The sequence below is a fragment of the Symsagittifera roscoffensis genome, chromosome 10 (assembly GCF_963678635.1).
Source record: "Symsagittifera roscoffensis chromosome 10, txSymRosc1.1, whole genome shotgun sequence".
Lineage (NCBI taxonomy): Eukaryota > Metazoa > Xenacoelomorpha > Acoela > Convolutidae > Symsagittifera > Symsagittifera roscoffensis.
The window spans coordinates 23,522,427-23,542,330 of record NC_087071.1 but is presented as its reverse complement, the minus strand read 5'-3'; the positions used below and the strand labels follow the sequence as shown (position 1 = coordinate 23,542,330).

Sequence of the window (19,904 nt, the reverse complement as noted above, 5' to 3'; positions counted from 1 at the left end):
AAAGTCATATTTTGCATGCAATTTTTTCAAACGTTTTTTATTTGAGCACAAAAACAAGTTTGCAGCCAAAAAACGGATTAAAAAATTTTTTACGTCAAATTTGTGTTTTTGTTTATGAAAATCTGCGTATCATACAATTTTCATAAATGAAAACTATATGATAAGCATTTTTCCGACCGAAATTAAAATTATGTTACTGATTTTCAAAATGCCCTCTATCTTGGATATAATTATTTAAATCTATTTAAAGTTACCCAGACACGTTTTTTGGTGATTTTTGAAAATTTTATTTTTTCTATGACAAAATGATTATCTTATTATTTTCATTCATGAAAACTGCATGGTAAGCATTTTTTTCCTTCGAAAAATTTAAATCATTTTTCTAATGACCAGAAAGCTTCAAAAGAGGCAAATAGACAAAAAATGTACATTAAAGGTTGTTAAAACACTTTTTCAATTTTGTATAAATTTTGTGTGATATGCATTTTTTCCATAGACTTCATATATGAAATTGTATGACAATATTTTTTTATTGACGTCAACCCGGGAAGTTTTCGGTTGCTGTTTTTATTAGAATTTTTTATAAATGAGATTCTTTTTCCGATAAGTTTATCTTTATCCATTTTAACCTTGAAAAATTTACTTGATAATTTAGGTTATTTTTTCCAGGCAATTTTTGATATTTACGCGACGTTATCAAATACAAATCATTGAGCTCAATACTTCCAATTGGGATCTCATTAACTATTCCCCCCTTTTGCAGAAGGCGGTGTTTCAAATAATTCAATGGTTAAGCATGTGTGAATTTTGTACCTCTAGTATCGAATATCCCAGGAGATTCGTTTTAGGTTCAAATTTCACTTATGGTTAACAATTGAACTATTTCATTTAGGCGCCAAAGGGGGGAAATATTTAAAGAGATCCTCTAATTGTGAATAAAACTTGTTTTTGTTTTTTGTGCAGGTAGTCCGATCAACTGCTGGTGTCCTGGCCACTTTGACAGCCAGTGGGTGGAGTATGCGAACAGTATCTGCTGGGTGCAGAACACTTACTTCCTCCCCTTCAATGAGGCACTGGTGGCTGGCAAGTTGAACCAGAGAGACACTGCTATATCCTACTACCAGTGGATTCCAGTCATTCTCTTCCTCATGAGTGAGCTTAAAACTGTAATATCCTAGGTTATAATTTCACAGAAAGTTATAATCTCAAATAATGTTTTATGATTTTTTTTTCGAAATTTGATGTATCTCAAACCGTAAAATTTCAGGAAGGTTCTATATTAAGAAATTTTTTTCTCCCAATGGATTCAAGTTTTTTGATATTTCAAAACAATTATGTTCAAGTTTTTTTTAATTGAATAGCGTGAGGCCTAAAATGATATTCAATCTTGCAAAAAAAACTTCTCTTAGGTTTCTCATTTTTGCTCCGAAAAGAAGAGTCTGCATTTGATCTATTGATTGATAAATTGTATAGGAAACACTATATCAAATATTACTGCCAATGGATTCGAGTTATAATCATGAGTAAAGTATTTTTTTCTCAAATTTATACTTCGGGTAAATTCTTTCTCCAGATAAAAATCTACTCGATGTTTATATTGTTTATAGTTCAGCCAATCACAAGGATATAGCAAAGGTTGTTCGTTCAGCGCGACTGAAGACAATCTATTTTTCCCCCACATTTTAGACTGAGTTATGTTGTTGGGGGTAAGCTTTTTTCTTGTGTCAGGCGCTTCCTTCTACTTCCCCTATGTTCTGTGGAAGGAGGCTTGTTCAGCTGTGGGACTAGACGTGGACTCTCTTGTGAGTGGACTGACTGCATTCGACTCAGCCATCAACCCAGAAATATGGAACAAAACTCTGGCTCAATCGGCCGGACAGGTTGAGAGGTATGAATGCCCGGGTTGACAAAAAATGCTTATCACGCAGTTTAATACATTTTCATTGACTGAAAAAACTGTATGAACAGCGCAAAATAAGCATTCTTCCATACTATGAAATTTTATAATCAACATTTTTTGCCACACTTAGAATTAAATAACAAACTTTTTGCCATACTTTTAATCACAAAATTTATTGAAAGTAGCGAAAGCAATTTTTGGTACTATGAATTGGTATGACAGGGATTTTTTCCATGCTAAGAAGTTGTTCGGAGAACGATTTTTCCATAAAATAAAAAACAACAATTTTTTGTTCCAAATTTTGTGTTTCATCCGAAAAACACTAGCCAACGATTTTCTGCCATAAGAAAAAAACCAGAGAGTAACTGGCACTTACCAAGCAGATAAACTACACTGCGTTATATTAAACGTGTAAGTTAAGGTTATTATATTGGCAGTTACCACGCAGATAAGCAGCCTTTGGTGACATTAGCCATGTATATTGTTGTTATTTTTTCGCGCAGACTTTTATACCAAAAACGTAACCTTTTGCATGCGGCTAGAAAATTTTCACTTTGAGCTTTTTAGTGATTGAAGAAAGAGGCCTGTTTTCTTAAAATTTTGTGCTTTTTCAACATTTGAAAACCAAAAATCGTTTTAAAAAAACATTTGCAAAAAAAGTTTTGAATTTTTTGATTTAAAAACTCAACAGGGACTACGATACGAAAACAAAAAACCAAATTTTGCATATTTGAGCAGAGAAAAAGTTTGCAATCAAAATAGGATAACAAAATTTTGACTTCAGATTTGTATTTTTTATTAGGAAAAGAGCATATCATACAACTTTCTTATATGATATTGTAAGACAGAAACTTTTCTGTTCTAAACTTTTTGTTGTTGCTTAAGTTGCTCTCATGTATCCAAAACTGGCACTAGTTTGCCTTGTTTACGCTTTCCACAAGCTAAGATACTTTTCGTAAAACACTTTCAATACTATTTCATACAATTTCATGGACTGAACAAATTGTATGAAGAGAGCAAAATAAGCATGTTTCCTTGCCATGAAGCATTATAATTAGCATTTTTTGCCATATTCCAGAATTAATTAACACGTTTTTTGCAAACGTTTTATTGCCAACCTTTTATGCAAAAAAATGGAAGCAATTTTTTGTACTTTGAAATAGTATGATAAGCGTTTTTTCTATGAAATCGTAGTAAAAAAATATTTTTCTATAAAAGATAATAAAAAATTTTTGTGATCCATCCGAAAAACACTAGCCAAACATTTTCTGCCATAAGAACAACCAGAGTGTAAACTGAATCGGGTAATATTAGCAATGTAGGTTAAGGTTAACATTTTTACACAGAGTTAGATACCACAAAGTAATTTTTTTATATGGCTAGAACTGTTTTTTTTTGAAAAGTAGACAAAAATTTCGGTCATAAAAAAATTCTGTGTAAAATTTGTAGTTACCTTGGAGATAAACAGCATTTGGTGACATTAGCCATATATATTACTGTCATCTTTTTTGCGCAGAGTTATGTACCAAAAACATAACTTTTTAATGTGGCTAGAATTTTTCATTTCGAGCATTTCATTGATTGAGAACGGATACCTAATTTTTTACAGATTTATGCTTATTAAGGTTTTGAAAACAAAAAGTGTGTGTTTAAAGGTGCATTTGTGCCTGATTTTCGATTTTTTCAATGAAAATTTAATCTGGACTACATTATAGAAACAAAAAGTCAAATTTTGCATGATATTAGTTTTTCGTAAATTACATATTTGAGCACAAAAGCAGGCTTACAATCGAAAACTGGATAAGAAAATTTTTTACCTCATATTTGTAGTTTTTCTATGGAAAAAAGCATATCGTAAAACTTCCTTAAATGGTGATTAAGTTGATATCATGTATCCAAACCGGCCACTAATTTGCTTTGTCTCCGTCTTAAAACAATTAGGATAAATCAAAAAATGCTTGTCATATGATTTCATACAAATTTTTGGACTGAAAAAAAATGCATGAAGAGAGAGAATATGTATAATTTCCTGCCTGTGAAGTTTTCTAAATTAGTATTTTTTCTACATTCTAGAATTAAATAACAAGCTTTTTGCCATACTTTTTAACACAAAATTTTTATGAAAAAAGCAAAGCAGCTTTTGGTACTATGAATTGGTATGACAAGCATTATTTCCATACTATGAATGTGAATGATAAACTTTTTTTCCTTTCAAAAATTCAAAATTTTTTCGTTCCAAAGTTTGTGTTTCATCCGGAAAACACTAGCCACCGATTTTCTGCCATAAGAAAACCCAGAGTGTAACTGGAACTTACCGAGCAGATAAACTGCATTAGGTTATACTAGCCATGTAGGTTAAGGCTAACGTATACTACAAAGGTAAATTTTTGTATATGGCTGAAAATTTTTTTCTTTTGGAAAAGTTTGGTGGTTGAAAAAAGTGGCCTATTTTTTTGTTACAAATCTCTGTGATATTTTAGCATATGAAAACACAAAATAGATAGTAAAAATCACTTGCTTGTAAGTTGTTGATTTTTTTGGTGAAAAACTCAACCTGGACTACGTTATAGACTGTAATGGAAATAGACAGAAGCAAATTGCAATCAAAAAAGGGAAAAAATTAACCTCATATTTGCACTTTTTAAATGAAAAAATGCATAACATACAAATTTCATATATGAAATTGTATGATACGATTTTTTTTGGCTCAATTTTTTTGTTGCCAAAGTTGCGTGCTTGTAATCAAAACTGCCACCAGTCTGCATTGTTTCAATCTTCAACCAAATTAAGATAACTTTCAAAAATAAATAAAAAAAATTGCATGACAAGCACTTTTTCCATAGTTTCCATATATGAAATTGCATGTTAAGCATTTTTCTTATATGGACATCAACCCGTGCGTTTTTGATTATTACCTCCACTTGAGCCGACAAATATAGGTTTGAATAATATAAAGATAGTAGTTCATTGTGCAAACAACGAAGAATTTTCAAAGCTATTTTGACAACAGTTGCCTCAATCCAATCTTGCATTATTGAGCTAACTATTGCTAAAATATTGCATGATTGAGCTAACTATTGCTAAAATAGTTTTGAAAATCAGCTTTCCTTGAGGTTAATAAAATCGAACCAAAAACACTAACAGAAAAAATAAAGAGCCGGTCCGAAAGCCGGTTTCAGTACGCACCAGTCCAATAAAAATATGTTGCAGAACGCAATCACAACATTTTTACTTGAAAGATTGGATCAAAAAATTGAGAAGCAAACTTTAGATAAATTTTTGCATTCTTGCTAAGCTTATAAGCAGAGGTTAAGTGAAAAATTGACTATTCGAAAAACAACAAAAAATAACTAGAAAGCTTTAATTAAATTGTATGAATGTGCACAATAATAAAGCCTAAGTATGCAAAATTGATAACAGTAAATATTATGGGATTGATGTTGAAAAATTAAAACCACTACTTTATCAAGTTTTCTTTTTCCGACTGTATTTTAGCACGTCAAGGTTAATGCAAACATCAGAATTCCTGGCAGCCTTAAGAAGCAGCTTTCGTTTTTCTGCTGCTGTTTGAGCTCAAAAAAAATTACGATAGAACATCAGTGGGTTCACAAGGCTCTAAGATGATGTTTTTGACTTGAAACTTCTAGTATATTCCAGTAAAATGTTAAAAAAAAAGAAATTATTTTATTTTACTATTTAATTTTATAACGTTGAAATTGTTCTTGAAATACTCAACTGTAAAATGAAAACAGAGACAAAGCAGAGCTTCACAAAACTTGGAAAACACAAACAAAGATAGAAAATCAGGCCATATCAACTGAGTTTGAAAAAAAATTGTAAAAGTTGAAAAGAAAAAAGTTGAAAAAAATTGTAGATACCAAATGCTTCACGCTTTTTTCTAGGTTTGTGTAGAAAGACAAATTCACTTATCAAAAAAAAAACTTTTTCAATGATCATCAAACGTCAAAACACGTAGTGCCGATGCCGAAACGTCATAACTTGATGCCGTTCTCGCAAGTATTTGCAAAGCGAAGCTTCGCCTTTGTGTAAAAGTTAGGCTGCATATCCAGAGGCAGGGTTAAAAATAAAATTTTACTAAAATGTGAGAAAATAACAAAACTTGAATTTCGGTGTTCAGTGGAAGTTTCAACATTAGCAAATGACCAAACGTTTAATTGGTTTTACTTTTTTCTGGTCTTGAGTAAAAACATTAATTTAACCATTTTCGGATCTTGATGTTGTTCAAATCGTTAATTGTAATGAGCACGCAGATAGAAAATTAAGAGAAATTGAGCCAAAAAACTGTTTAAAATTTTTTGATGTTAAGGTTGCTTGTTTTTGATTCAGCCAGTCAACTCTGTTAGAATAAATTTGTTAGATTCAATCAGCTCATTGAATAATCAGCCAGAAAGTGCATGGAAAAAGTGCATTTTTTCACTGTTTTATACGGATCGCGACAATAGTTGAAAGAATGATTTAGCAGAGTCAAAACACGATCGCAACTGATTTGACATAGACATGGGCGCTAGCGCACAAAAATTTGTCCAACATAAGTGCTATGCGCAAAAATTGAAGCAGTCAGTTTTCCAAAATAATTGCTGGTTGGAACAATCAAGTTGGAGCGAAAAAAAACATCTAAGCGACGAGTAAAGTTATAACATAATAAAGACCAACAAAACAACCTTGTACCGGTTGCACTTGCTCAGTTCATATAATTGTATCCGGTTTACGGGCTAGATGACAGAAAATTTATGAACGAAACGTAATTGATACTTAAAAAATAAGTTTTCTCTAGTTCAGTTTGAATTTTTGCTGTGGAAGTAACACAGGAAGTTTCGACTACAATTAATTTTAGCTTAAAAATTACAAAAATGTTTTTTTTTTATTTAACCAGCCAGACTCCTGACCCGATGGTTAATTATTTAAGGTTAACCGAGCTATGGCATTCATACAAATGCTCACCTTGTAAATTGCAGCGCACGTGCGATTTAAGCCCGCAATCATAAGACTGCTGGGCACCATCATTACCGAAGCGAAACGAACGCCACAAGAAGTTTTCGTAAGAAACTTTTTTCAGCGCTAACATTTGCGCGCTGACGGGATGCAAGCTAATAAAGGTCTCAAAAACCGGTTCATTATTGCAATTATGTACCGGTTAAAAATAAGAAAATTTTCTTTTCTTCAACGCATTTTAAAATTTTCAAGTAGCATGGTATCAAAAGTTAGTTAAAAATAAAAAAACAATTATGTTTTCTTGATCAAGTTTTAACCTTTTTAAGCAGCATGGTATCAAAAATTAATCAAATATAAGAAAATTTTGTTTTCTTCATAACCTATTTAAGTAGCCAACGGCGTGGAAAAAATTGAAACCTTCCAATATTTACCGGATAATGACAAGAAAAAATCTTTTCATGGTTGACAATAATTTGAATACTGATTTCTCTTGCCAAAACACACTTGAGTGGAATTCAGTGGTTTTAACGACAAAGTTTTGAAAACTGAAAGCCTGTGAATGTGTGCAACCCCATTTTTACGAAAATATTTATTTCAAAAGTAAGACGAAATAAAAATTACAGAAATTTTTTTCTATAATTTTTTCAAATTATACAAACTTGTGTAAATTTGATTTCGTTTTTCTTTTAAAAATATTATTTTCGGGAAACTGGGGTTGCACACCTTCACCGGCTCTTTTTTCAAAAATGTTGTCGTTACATGCACTGATTTGTATTCGAGTATGTTTCGGCAAAAGCAATCATTAGAACAAACTATTGTCAAAACATACAATTTCTTTTTTTCGTCATTATCCGGTAAATTTTGGTTCCAAAAAATTCCAAAAATTTTGGTTCTAAAAAAATTCCAGGTTCCAAAAAATCCCAGACTGTCGAGAAAATTTTTGAAACCAAGCTACTTAAAAAACTAAAATATGACAAAAAAAAATATAATTTTCTGACGTTTAATAAATTTTTCATACCAGGCTACTTAAAAGGGTTAAAATGTGATGAAGAAAACATAACTTTTTTTAGGTTTAACCGTTACATAATAACAATAATGTACCGGTTTTTGAAATCTCTGTTAGCGCACATCTGGTCAGCGCGCAACTGTCAGTGCAGGAAACACTTTTAAGCATTTTGTTCCATTTTAAATTAAAACTGTAGTGGAAAGTTCTTGTATTACTTGCACAGCAGCAATTTACACTGGATATAGAGAAAACTTAATTTTTAAGTATCTATCACGTTTCGTTCATAAATTTTGTGTCATCTAGCTCGCAAATTTGATGTACTTATACAAATTGAGCAGATGAAACCGGTAAATGTTGTTTTGTAGGTCTTTAATATGTAATAACTCTACATGTCGTTAGATGGTTTTATTGTTCCAACTTTCAAAGAAAGGGAAGATCATATAAGCTTGGAGTGGTTTTTTTAATCAGATCAATTTCAAAAAACTGTTTGCTTAATTTGGGTCTTGATTCCTTGGCCTACGTGGGCTGATCGTTTCGCGCGCACCACTATATTATCGTGACTGGTCGGTTAATTTGAAATAGTCTTGCGAACGTGCTTTTCATACTTTGATGCTGAAAGAGTAGAAGTAAATTTTACTCAAGTTATCCTCAGCTAGAAAATTGAATTAATGAATTGAGGCAGGCTTGTTGGTCTCGTCAACTTCATATACAACTTAAGTTTTACAATTAAAATTTGATTATTATCAGCCTTAAGCCAGTTAAAAGTCAGTCGGAACATTCAGAGTGTTTCCCTGATACGAGCAGCCTTGTTTGTTTGTAATTGTATTAGTATTGCTCCTCATTGAGAAAACTTTTCATGGTGCAAACCAGTTATTCATTCAATAGTTATACTTTTCACATGCAGCTTTTACAGTATCAGCAATTGTTGATTTCAAACAATGGTCGAAATCATTGGTTTTTAACGCAAGCTTTTGATTCCATATATAAGAAACTGATCCGATCCTTCCATTGTAGCTCTAACACAAGTGATATCAGAGAACTTAAGAATGAATCTGGTTTTGTTTAACCTTACAGTTTATTTTAATGAATAAGCAACTTCCAACTTTTTTGAAGCTGCCTTTTCCGACAAGAGGGGGAAAACGGTCCAAGACAACGTATTGAACAACCCCAAAAAGCTGGTAAATGATTAAACGTTTTTCTCCTTTCTCTACTGGTACCCAGCGCTGAAAATTCTGGTCAAAATGATTTTTCTTAGTGTTACATGGAATTTTTAAAAATAGAGTTTTTTCAATAGTTTTTCCAGAGTTTTTCCAGAGGGTAGAGAAACCCTCCGTTTTAAAAATTTTAATTCAAAAAATGTTATATTTAGTAATAATTTGTCGATTTTTTGAAACTTTGAGCAAAGAAAGAATTTCACGACACAGTCTCGTACTGCAGTATTTTGATCTGTAGGCGCTAGGTATTCCACTGCGTTCTCTACCACGAAATCTAACTCAAGTAACAGGTCTCAAAGCAAAGCGATTAAATCGTGCTTTGACAAGTCTCGGCTTCACTTCGACAAGTTTTATCTTGACAATTTTTAACCGCATCTTTAATATAATTGGTTGAAAAACTGCACCAAGTTTTTGTCATAGTTTTTGACTCAATTAATATCAATCAGATTTGTTGACACAAAAAATTACGGTCATTAATTTGGCGTTCACTATAAATCTTTTATCAGTAATAGTAAATAAGTGAAAAACAGTCAAGTAGGCCAGAAATAATTAAAAATTGAACATTTTTTTTGGATTTTTAGATACATAGAGAGCCAGCGAGAGATCAGGTCTGGATATATCATCGCCGCACGCAAGGTTAGTGAAGATTGAAATCGTAGTACAGTACTGATTTAAACTATCCGGACAAAACATATGAAACTATAAATTTAGAACAAAAATTCTCAAATTGGGCTGACTTTATGTAAAAATCACGAAGACAAAATTTGTTAAGATTTTCAACAATAATAATATGTTGCCAATCATTTTTTGAAACTCGAACCCAAATTTTACTACAAAAATGAATCATTTTGGATTATTTTTAGTCAATCAAAAATTACGCCAAATTTGCGTGGTCGATTACAGACATAATTAAATCAAAATTAGCTTCTTACATAGCCCAACAGACATTATGTAAGTTATTTTCTCTAAAAATTGGCCCTAATTGTTTTAAAATGGTTTTTAAATAGAAAATTAGTATTTATAGTAAAAATGACTTTTTTTTCTATCAAATAAAAATAAAGCATTTTAAACAATGTTTGCTGGGCCACATAAGGGGCTCACTTTGATATAATTATGTCCGTGATCGACCTAGATGTTTTGGCGTAACTTTTGACTGACTAAAAAAACCATCCACTTTTGGGTTAGAATTTTATGCCCGAACTTCAAAAAACGAATGGTAAGTTTGTCTTCATAAGTTTGTCTTCATGATTTTTACCTTATGTTAAACAAAATAGAAAAACGCTTTTTAAATTTCTTGTTAAATTCGTTTTATCCTGATAATCTAAATCAGCACTAGTAAAACACTATGAAAATTGTTCACAAAAACCGATCGCTCTCTGCATAGGGCTATTCTCAAGACCGAAGGCGTGGAACTTCTCAACCAAGCAATGCTCTTTAAACTGCTTTGAGCTGGTTGACTTTATCGTTTGTTTCTCTAATTATATCAATAATGACTGACTGAATTCTAATTGACTAGAAAAATTTCCTGCCAGCTCGGGTTTTTTGCACACCAGGTATACATACCCCTTCCTGCAATTCAACTTCGCTTAAACGATCGACGGCTGACTGATTTTCACGCTTGTTTTACTTCGAACCTTTAGACACTTAATTCTGATTAGCAAATATAAATTTCGGTTATTCGATTTTTTTTTATAAGGAATGATCCTTCTCGATCTGGTCAGAACCATGCAAAGTTGAAATTGAGAAGTGAGTCTTAATTTTAAGTGATAAGATAATCGAATAACATGAATGCTTGTTGTAATTGAGCAAAAGAGTTGCAAAAATTAACAAACAAAATCTTTTTAATTTTTATAGGCAAATTGAGTTTTCAAACCTGTTTTTTTTCATTTCAGGTAGATATGTTGTAATAAAATACGACTCTAGTTTTGGGAACTATAAAAAAGGCAGTTAGTGGAAATATGAAATGTATTTTTTAAAGTTGTCTATTACAGTAATCTCTTACAACAAGAGAAAGTTGAAAAGTGACATCAAAAAACTTCTTAGAAAGTTTAAAGTTCTGTTTAATCTTACATTTTTGTGATATGATACGGATTGGGGTAAATGAAAAAGCAATCACCATCCAAATTGTTCAAAACTATCAGAACATTTTTTCTGATTTCAGGCACTGATCTTGCCCTTACTTTCGAAGCCTGATGTAATGGTATTTGCAACAGCGTTGAAAGCAAAATCCATGTTTTGCTTCAACGCTGTTTTTCACATAGCGTTTTTTAAGGCTCTGGTTTTGTGTAACAAGAGACACAGTGGCTACTTGACTACTTTCTACCTGTGTCTGAAAGCAGTCTACGTGGTGAACATATTCTTCCACATTCTCTTCCTCAACTGGCTACTCGGATACGACTTCAACTACTACGGATGGCAGGCAAGCAGAACTTATATTATTCCGACCAAGATTATAAAAGTTTGATAAGGCCGCATAAGTATTAACACGCAATATTAGTTTAAACTTTAAAGAGAACAATTTATTTAGATTGATTTGAAGTATATTCACTTTGAAGTTTAGAAATGTAAGGCATGTTTAAGAAAATTTGAAGATCAATGAAACTGTTGCAAAAACTGAAACCTATTCATTATGCCCTTCTATCTTCAGGTGTTGAATTCGCGAGTGAGTGCGAGCGGGTACGAGGATGCGTACAGATCCAACGGACTGTGGGGTCCCGATTTTGAACAGACCTTCGGGTTCCCCCATGTCTCCCTCTGCGACTTCCGAGTCAGGGTACTTGGTTAGTATATTGCAAAAAACTCGGACATACAGAAACAAGGATAGCAGTTAACTGTGCAAGTAGCACAGATAGTTCCGACCATAGTCTTAAAAAATACGAAAAAACGAGTTTTTTTTCATTTTTTTCGTGGTTTGATAAAAGGATCTGAACGATAAACAAGAACTTAGGCATTTTTAACAGTCATAATAAAACAGGCAAATTGAAAAAAACGGACAAAAATGGTAAAACATTTTTTAAGAAAGTTTTCAAAAAATTTTTTTTAAAATTTTTCAAATTTTGTTTCTGAAAATTTGATCTTTTAAAATCCAACAGGGCTCTAAAAATTCCAAAACTTAAATCTACTCGAAAAAAAAAATTTAAGGCTTAAATTAAGCTTAAATAAGTTTATGTAAGCCTACTCACTCGCTCGAAATTAGATGAAAAATCCATGGCTGAAAAAAATTTAATATGATATATCACTCAACCCAGTCCGATGATTAATTTTGGTATCTGACTTTGCGTGGAAAACAAAAAGAAAAAACTAAATACACCCGATTACGAAGTTTTCCCCCATTTTCAATGGTCGGAACATTTATCTTATAAATCATAAACGATTCTTTCATCATTAAAATAGCCATGTGCAGCTTTCTACAGAGAACTGATTTTGCACGCCCGGCTAAGAGCTTTATTGAAACTTTTGTAGGTTTTATTGACGTCGGGACGTTGCCTCAACCTCAAACAACGAGCTCCACTGATTATGGTGTAACTCAAACCAGTGATTTTTTGACTGAGAGCTGGAACTTCAGTCATTTCAAAATTGCACATCTTTTTAGCAGACTCATAAACAGCTATTATCTTATTTCTTAAACATTTCGCTGAAGTTTTAGAAGACCTTTATGACTTAAATTGGACTGATTTTTTTTGCAAAAATTGTAACTTGCTTTTTTCTGTGTAATCTGTTTTGGAAAATTTTTATAGTTTTTCAGTCATAGCACGATGCAATGTGATACAAGAACAAAGTTAGTAGCTAATGGGCGGGCGTTGTAGAATTGATCTTTTTATTCATATGACCTTCAAAAAAATGGCCCCTTCCGCAAAAAAATTAGCTTTTTAAAACTAATTTACAATTTAATCGGTTTTTAAGTGAAAAAGACCAATAAAAATGTGTGGTGTCTTACCCTTCTATTAACCAGCGATTTAATGCTTTAAATTGTCAGATGTAGATGATAAATTTAGTTGTAGATCTAAAAGTCCATAATTACGTCGCATCGAAAAATTGTACAAACTAAAAACAAAACTGCGGTTAATTTACTTTTGGACAGCAAAGCGTCAAAAAAAACTTCTCCTTTCATCACGTTGAATCTGGCCAGTTTTAGTTCAATCTTCAACGAACATTTTTTTGACCTATAAATTATTCAAAACATTTCTAAAAAATCTCCTTAAATGCTTAAATTTTTTAAAACTAAATGTATAAGTGATGCGACGTTATAATTCTTATTTATGAATATCGCTCGAACCTAACGCAAACATTGTGAACATAAAAAAACGATTTTTCTTTAAAGATTTGAAAATTAATGCCTTAGATGATAAAAATGCATAACTTATCTGTCAAAGTGACAAAAAGCAAAGTTTTTTTGTCAACAAATTTGTAATCTGAAGTTTTATCAACAGTTTTGTCTCATTCTGTTGTATTTTCTTACATATTTGAATATGAAAAATTTTAGGCTCTGAGCGTTGAGCAGGAAAATCAAAGGCATTAAAATGTAGTCGACTGCTGATCTTTTTATATTTGGTTTAAATTTTCAAAGATTTGAATAGACAAGCAAATTGGTCAGTTTTATGGTCTCGAGGCTGGATTTTAAAATAAACAAGACTGCTCGTATCAGAGCAAAGCCCTGAATTTTCCGACCGCCCATTAATTAGTCTCGAATAGTTTTTGGTAAATGAAATGTTGACAAACTATGAACTTTAGACTGATAACACCTAAGTGTTAAACTTTGATTCGTTTATGAAATTAATAAGACCAAATAGCTTGCCTCAATTCAGTTCTTACGTTTATGAGTGCGTATAAAATGCCGCGCATAAATATTTCGCCTATTGAAACAAATTTTCAAAGTATTCTTCCAGCGGCAGAGCCGCATTTAGTCTAGCGCAAGCATACTCGCTGGGCAATCTGAAGAGTTTCAGATCGATGTCCATACGCAGTCCATTTTACTAAAATGGGTATGAATAAAAAAAACCATCACGGGCATATATATATATATTCCTCACTTTCTTCGAAGATCGGAACAATAAACTTATCCTGTACAAGTCGCACAAAACATTATGACGATTATTTATGACAAGACAGTGCCATTATGATAGCTTTGACTTAAGCAAATGTTTCTTGTCTCAACGTTTTTTGAATGCTTTATTGGAGGTAGTTTTGTAGTTTTTCAGAGAAAGAAACCGCGGCTAAGCTTTCAGAATCCGCTGCTTTACTAACAGTCTCTATTTATACTTTCAAAATAAACTTCATAGTGACACTTAGCAAAATAACTATTCAAACTAAATTAATCTGACTTTTAAGCATTTTGTTCCATTTTAAATTAAAACTGTAGTGGAAAGTTCTTGTATTACTTGCACAGCAGCAATTTACACTGGATATAGAGAAAACTTAATTTTTAAGTATCTATCATGTTTCGTTCATAATTTTTGTGTCATCTAGCTCGCAAATTTGATGTACTTATACAAATTGAGCAGATGAAACCGGTAAATGTTGTTTTGTAGGTCTTTAATATGTAATAACTCTACATGTCGTTAGATGGTTTTATTGTTCCAACTTTCAAAGAAAGGGAAGATCATATAAGCTTGGAGTGGTTTTTTTAATCAGATCAATTTCAAAAAACTGTTTGCTTAATTTGGGTCTTGATTCCTTGGCCTACGTGGGCTGATCGTTTCGCGCGCACCACTATATTATCGTGACTGGTCGGTTAATTTGAAATAGTCTTGCGAACGTGCTTTTCATACTTTGATGCTGAAAGAGTAGAAGTAAATTTTACTCAAGTTATCCTCAGCTAGAAAATTGAATTAATGAATTGAGGCAGGCTTGTTGGTCTCGTCAACTTCATATACAACTTAAGTTTTACAATTAAAATTTGATTATTATCAGCCTTAAGCCAGTTAAAAGTCAGTCGGAACATTCAGAGTGTTTCCCTGATACGAGCAGCCTTGTTTGTTTGTAATTGTATTAGTATTGCTCCTCATTGAGAAAACTTTTCATGGTGCAAACCAGTTATTCATTCAGTAGTTATACTTTTCACATGCAATTTGTACAGTATCATCAACTGTTGATTTCAAACAATGGTCGAAAACATTGGTTTTTAACGCAAGCTTTTGATTCCATATATAAGAAATTGATCCCATCCTTCCATTGTAGCTCTAATACAAGTGATATCAGAGAACTTAAGAATGAATCTGGTTTTGCTTAACCTTACAATTTATTTTTATGAATGAGCAACTTCCAACTTTTTTGAAGCTGCATTTTCCAACAAGAGGGAAAAACGGGCCAAGACAACGTATTGAACAACCCCAAAAAGCTGGTAAATGATTAAACGTTTTTCTCCTTTCTCTACTGGTACCCAGCGCTGAAAATTCTGGTCAAAATGATTTTTCTTAGTGTTACATGGAATTTTTAAAAATAGAGTTTTTTCAATAGTTTTTCCAGAGTTTTTCCAGAGGGTAGAGAAACCCTCCGTTTTAAAAATTTTAATTCAAAAAATGTTATATTTAGTAATAATTTGTCGATTTTTTGAAACTTTGAGCAAAGAAAGAATTTCACGACACAGTCTCGTACTGCAGTATTTTGATCTGTAGGCGCTAGGTATTCCACTGCGTTCTCTACCACGAAATCTAACTCAAGTAACAGGTCTCCAAGCAAAGCGATTAAATCGTGTTTTGACAAGTCTCGGCTTCACTTCGACAAGTTTTATCTTGACAATTTTTAACCGCATCTTTAATATAATTGGTTGAAAAACTGCACCAAGTTTTTGTCATAGTTTTTGACTCAATTAATATCAATCAGATTTGTTGACACAAAAAATTACGGTCATTAATTTGGCGTTCACTATAAATCTTTTATCAGTAATAGTAAATAAGTGAAAAACAGTCAAGTAGGCCAGAAATAATTAAAAATTGAACATTTTTTTTGGATTTTTAGATACATAGAGAGCCAGCGAGAGATCAGGTCTGGATATATCATCGCCGCACGCAAGGTTAGTGAAGATTGAAATCGTAGTACAGTACTGATTTAAACTATCCGGACAAAACATATGAAACTATAAATTTAGAACAAAAATTCTCAAATTGGGCTGACTTTATGTAAAAATCACGAAGACAAAATTTGTTAAGATTTTCAACAATAATAATATGTTGCCAATCATTTTTTGAAACTCGAACCCAAATTTTACTACAAAAATGAATCATTTTGGATTATTTTTAGTCAATCAAAAATTACGCCAAATTTGCGTGGTCGATTACAGACATAATTAAATCAAAATTAGCTTCTTACATAGCCCAACAGACATTATGTAAGTTATTTTCTCTAAAAATTGGCCCTAATTGTTTTAAAATGGTTTTTAAATAGAAAATTAGTATTTATAGTAAAAATGACTTTTTTTTCTATCAAATAAAAATAAAGCATTTTAAACAATGTTTGCTGGGCCACATAAGGGGCTCACTTTGATATAATTATGTCCGTGATCGACCTAGATGTTTTGGCGTAACTTTTGACTGACTAAAAAAACCATCCACTTTTGGGTTAGAATTTTATGCCCGAATTTCAAAAAACGAATGGTAAGTTTGTCTTCATAAGTTTGTCTTCATGATTTTTACCTTATGTTAAACAAAATAGAAAAACGCTTTTTAAATTTCTTGTTAAATTCGTTTTATCCTGATAATCTAAATCAGCACTAGTAAAACACTATGAAAATTGTTCACAAAAACCGATCGCTCTCTGCATAGGGCTATTCTCAAGACCGAAGGCGTGGAACTTCTCAACCAAGCAATGCTCTTTAAACTGCTTTGAGCTGGTTGACTTTATCGTTTGTTTCTCTAATTATATCAATAATGACTGACTGAATTCTAATTGACTAGAAAAATTTCCTGCCAGCTCGGGTTTTTTGCACACCAGTATACATACCCCTTCCTGCAATTCAACTTCGCTTAAACGATCGACGGCTGACTGATTTTCACGCTTGTTTTACTTCGAACCTTTAGACACTTAATTCTGATTAGCAAATATAAATTTCGGTTATTCGATTTTTTTTTATAAGGAATGATCCTTCTCGATCTGGTCAGAACCATGCAAAGTTGAAATTGAGAAGTGAGTCTTAATTTTAAGTGATAAGATAATCGAATAACATGAATGCTTGTTGTAATTGAGCAAAAGAGTTGCAAAAATTAACAAACAAAATCTTTTTAATTTTTATAGGCAAATTGAGTTTTCAAACCTGTTTTTTTTCATTTCAGGTAGATATGTTGTAATAAAATACGACTCTAGTTTTGGGAACTATAAAAAAGGCAGTTAGTGGAAATATGAAATGTATTTTTTAAAGTTGTCTATTACAGTAATCTCTTACAACAAGAGAAAGTTGAAAAGTGACATCAAAAAACTTCTTAGAAAGTTTAAAGTTCTGTTTAATCTTACATTTTTGTGATATGATACGGATTGGGGTAAATGAAAAAGCAATCACCATCCAAATTGTTCAAAACTATCAGAACATTTTTTCTGATTTCAGGCACTGATCTTGCCCTTACTTTCGAAGCCTGATGTAATGGTATTTGCAACAGCGTTGAAAGCAAAATCCATGTTTTGCTTCAACGCTGTTTTTCACATAGCGTTTTTTAAGGCTCTGGTTTTGTGTAACAAGAGACACAGTGGCTACTTGACTACTTTCTACCTGTGTCTGAAAGCAGTCTACGTGGTGAACATATTCTTCCACATTCTCTTCCTCAACTGGCTACTCGGATACGACTTCAACTACTACGGTTGGCAGGCAAGCAGAACTTATATTATTCCGACCAAGATTATAAAAGTTTGATAAGGCCGCATAAGTATTAACACGCAATATTAGTTTAAACTTTAAAGAGAACAATTTATTTAGATTGATTTGAAGTATACTCACTTTGAAGTTTAGAAATGTAAGGCATGTTTAAGAAAATTTGAAGATCAATGAAACTGTTGCAAAAACTGAAACCTATTCATTATGCCCTTCTATCTTCAGGTGTTGAATTCGCGAGTGAGTGCGAGCGGGTACGAGGATGCGTACAGATCCAACGGACTGTGGGGTCCCGATTTTGAACAGACCTTCGGGTTCCCCCATGTCTCCCTCTGCGACTTCCGAGTCAGGGTACTTGGTTAGTATATTGCAAAAAACTCGGACATACAGAAACAAGGATAGCAGTTAACTGTGCAAGTAGCACAGATAGTTCCGACCATAGTCTTAAAAAATACGAAAAAACGAGTTTTTTTTCATTTTTTTCGTGGTTTGATAAAAGGATCTGAACGATAAACAAGAACTTAGGCATTTTTAACAGTCATAATAAAACAGGCAAATTGAAAAAAACGGACAAAAATGGTAAAACATTTTTTAAGAAAGTTTTCAAAAAATTTTTTTTTTAATTTTTCAAATTTTGTTTCTGAAAATTTGATCTTTTAAAATCCAACAGGGCTCTAAAAATTCCAAAACTTAAATCTACTCAAAAAAACAAAATTTAAGGCTTAAATTAAGCTTAAATAAGTTTATGTAAGCCTACTCACTCGCTCGAAATTAGATGAAAAATCCATGGCTGAAAAAAATTTAATATGATATATCACTCAACCCAGTCCGATGATTAATTTTGGTATCTGACTTTGCGTGGAAAACAAAAAGAAAAAACTAAATACACCCGATTACGAAGTTTTTCCCCATTTTCAATGGTCGGAACATTTATCTTATAAATCATAAACGATTCTTTCATCATTAAAATAGCCATGTGCAGCTTTCTACAGAGAACTGATTTTGCACGCCCGGCTAAGAGCTTTATTGAAACTTTTGTAGGTTTTATTGACGTCGGGACGTTGCCTCAACCTCAAACAACGAGCTCCACTGATTATGGTGTAACTCAAACCAGTGATTTTTTGACTGAGAGCTGGAACTTCAGTCATTTCAAAATTGCACATCTTTTTAGCAGACTCATAAACAGCTATTATCTTATTTCTTAAACATTTCGCTGAAGTTTTAGAAGACCTTTATGACTTAAATTGGACTGATTTTTTTTGCAAAAATTGTAACTTGCGTTTTTCTGTGTAATCTGTTTTGGAAAATTTTTATAGTTTTTCAGTCATAGCACGATGCAATGTGATACAAGAACAAAGTTAGTAGCTAATGGGCGGGCGTTGTAGAATTGATCTTTTTATTCATATGACCTTCAAAAAAATGGCCCCTTCCGCAAAAAAATTAGCTTTTTAAAACTAATTTACAATTTAATCGGTTTTTAAGTGAAAAAGACCAATAAAAATGTGTGGTGTCTTACCCTTCTATTAACCAGCGATTTAATGCTTTAAATTGTCAGATGTAGATGATAAATTTAGTTGTAGATCTAAAAGTCCATAATTACGTCGCATCGAAAAATTGTACAAACTAAAAACAAAACTGCGGTTAATTTACTTTTGGACAGCAAAGCGTCAAAAAAAACTTCTCCTTTCATCACGTTGAATCTGGCCAGTTTTAGTTCAATCTTCAACGAACATTTTTTTGACCTATAAATTATTCAAAACATTTCTAAAAAATCTCCTTAAATGCTTAAATTTTTTAAAACTAAAAGTATAAGTGATGCGACGTTATAATTCTTATTTATGAATATCGCTCGAACCTAACGCAAACATTGTGAACATAAAAAACGATTTTTCTTTAAAGATTTGAAAATTAATGCCTTAGATGATAAAAATGCATAACTTATCTGTCAAAGTGACAAAAAGCAGTGTTTTTTTGTCAACAAATTTGTAATCTGAAGTTTTATCAACAGTTTTGTCTCATTCTGTTGTATTTTCT

General features: G+C 32.1%; 1 protein-coding gene across 1 annotated transcript in view; it reads left to right on the top strand.

Annotated features, from left to right (window-relative positions):
* Positions 1-971: 971 nt before the first annotated feature.
* The window catches only part of LOC134855011 (innexin unc-9-like), a gene marked incomplete at its 5' end in the record, with an annotated part of 29,451 nt that continues 10,518 nt past the window's right edge, over positions 972-19,904 (top strand). Inside the window, 7 exon segments of the mRNA XM_063871390.1 lie at positions 972-1,152; positions 1,729-1,888; positions 9,655-9,709; positions 11,346-11,492; positions 11,721-11,846; positions 17,721-17,867; positions 18,096-18,228. Of these exon segments, the coding sequence (XP_063727460.1) occupies positions 972-1,152; positions 1,729-1,888; positions 9,655-9,709; positions 11,346-11,492; positions 11,721-11,846; positions 17,721-17,867; positions 18,096-18,228 (949 nt within the window).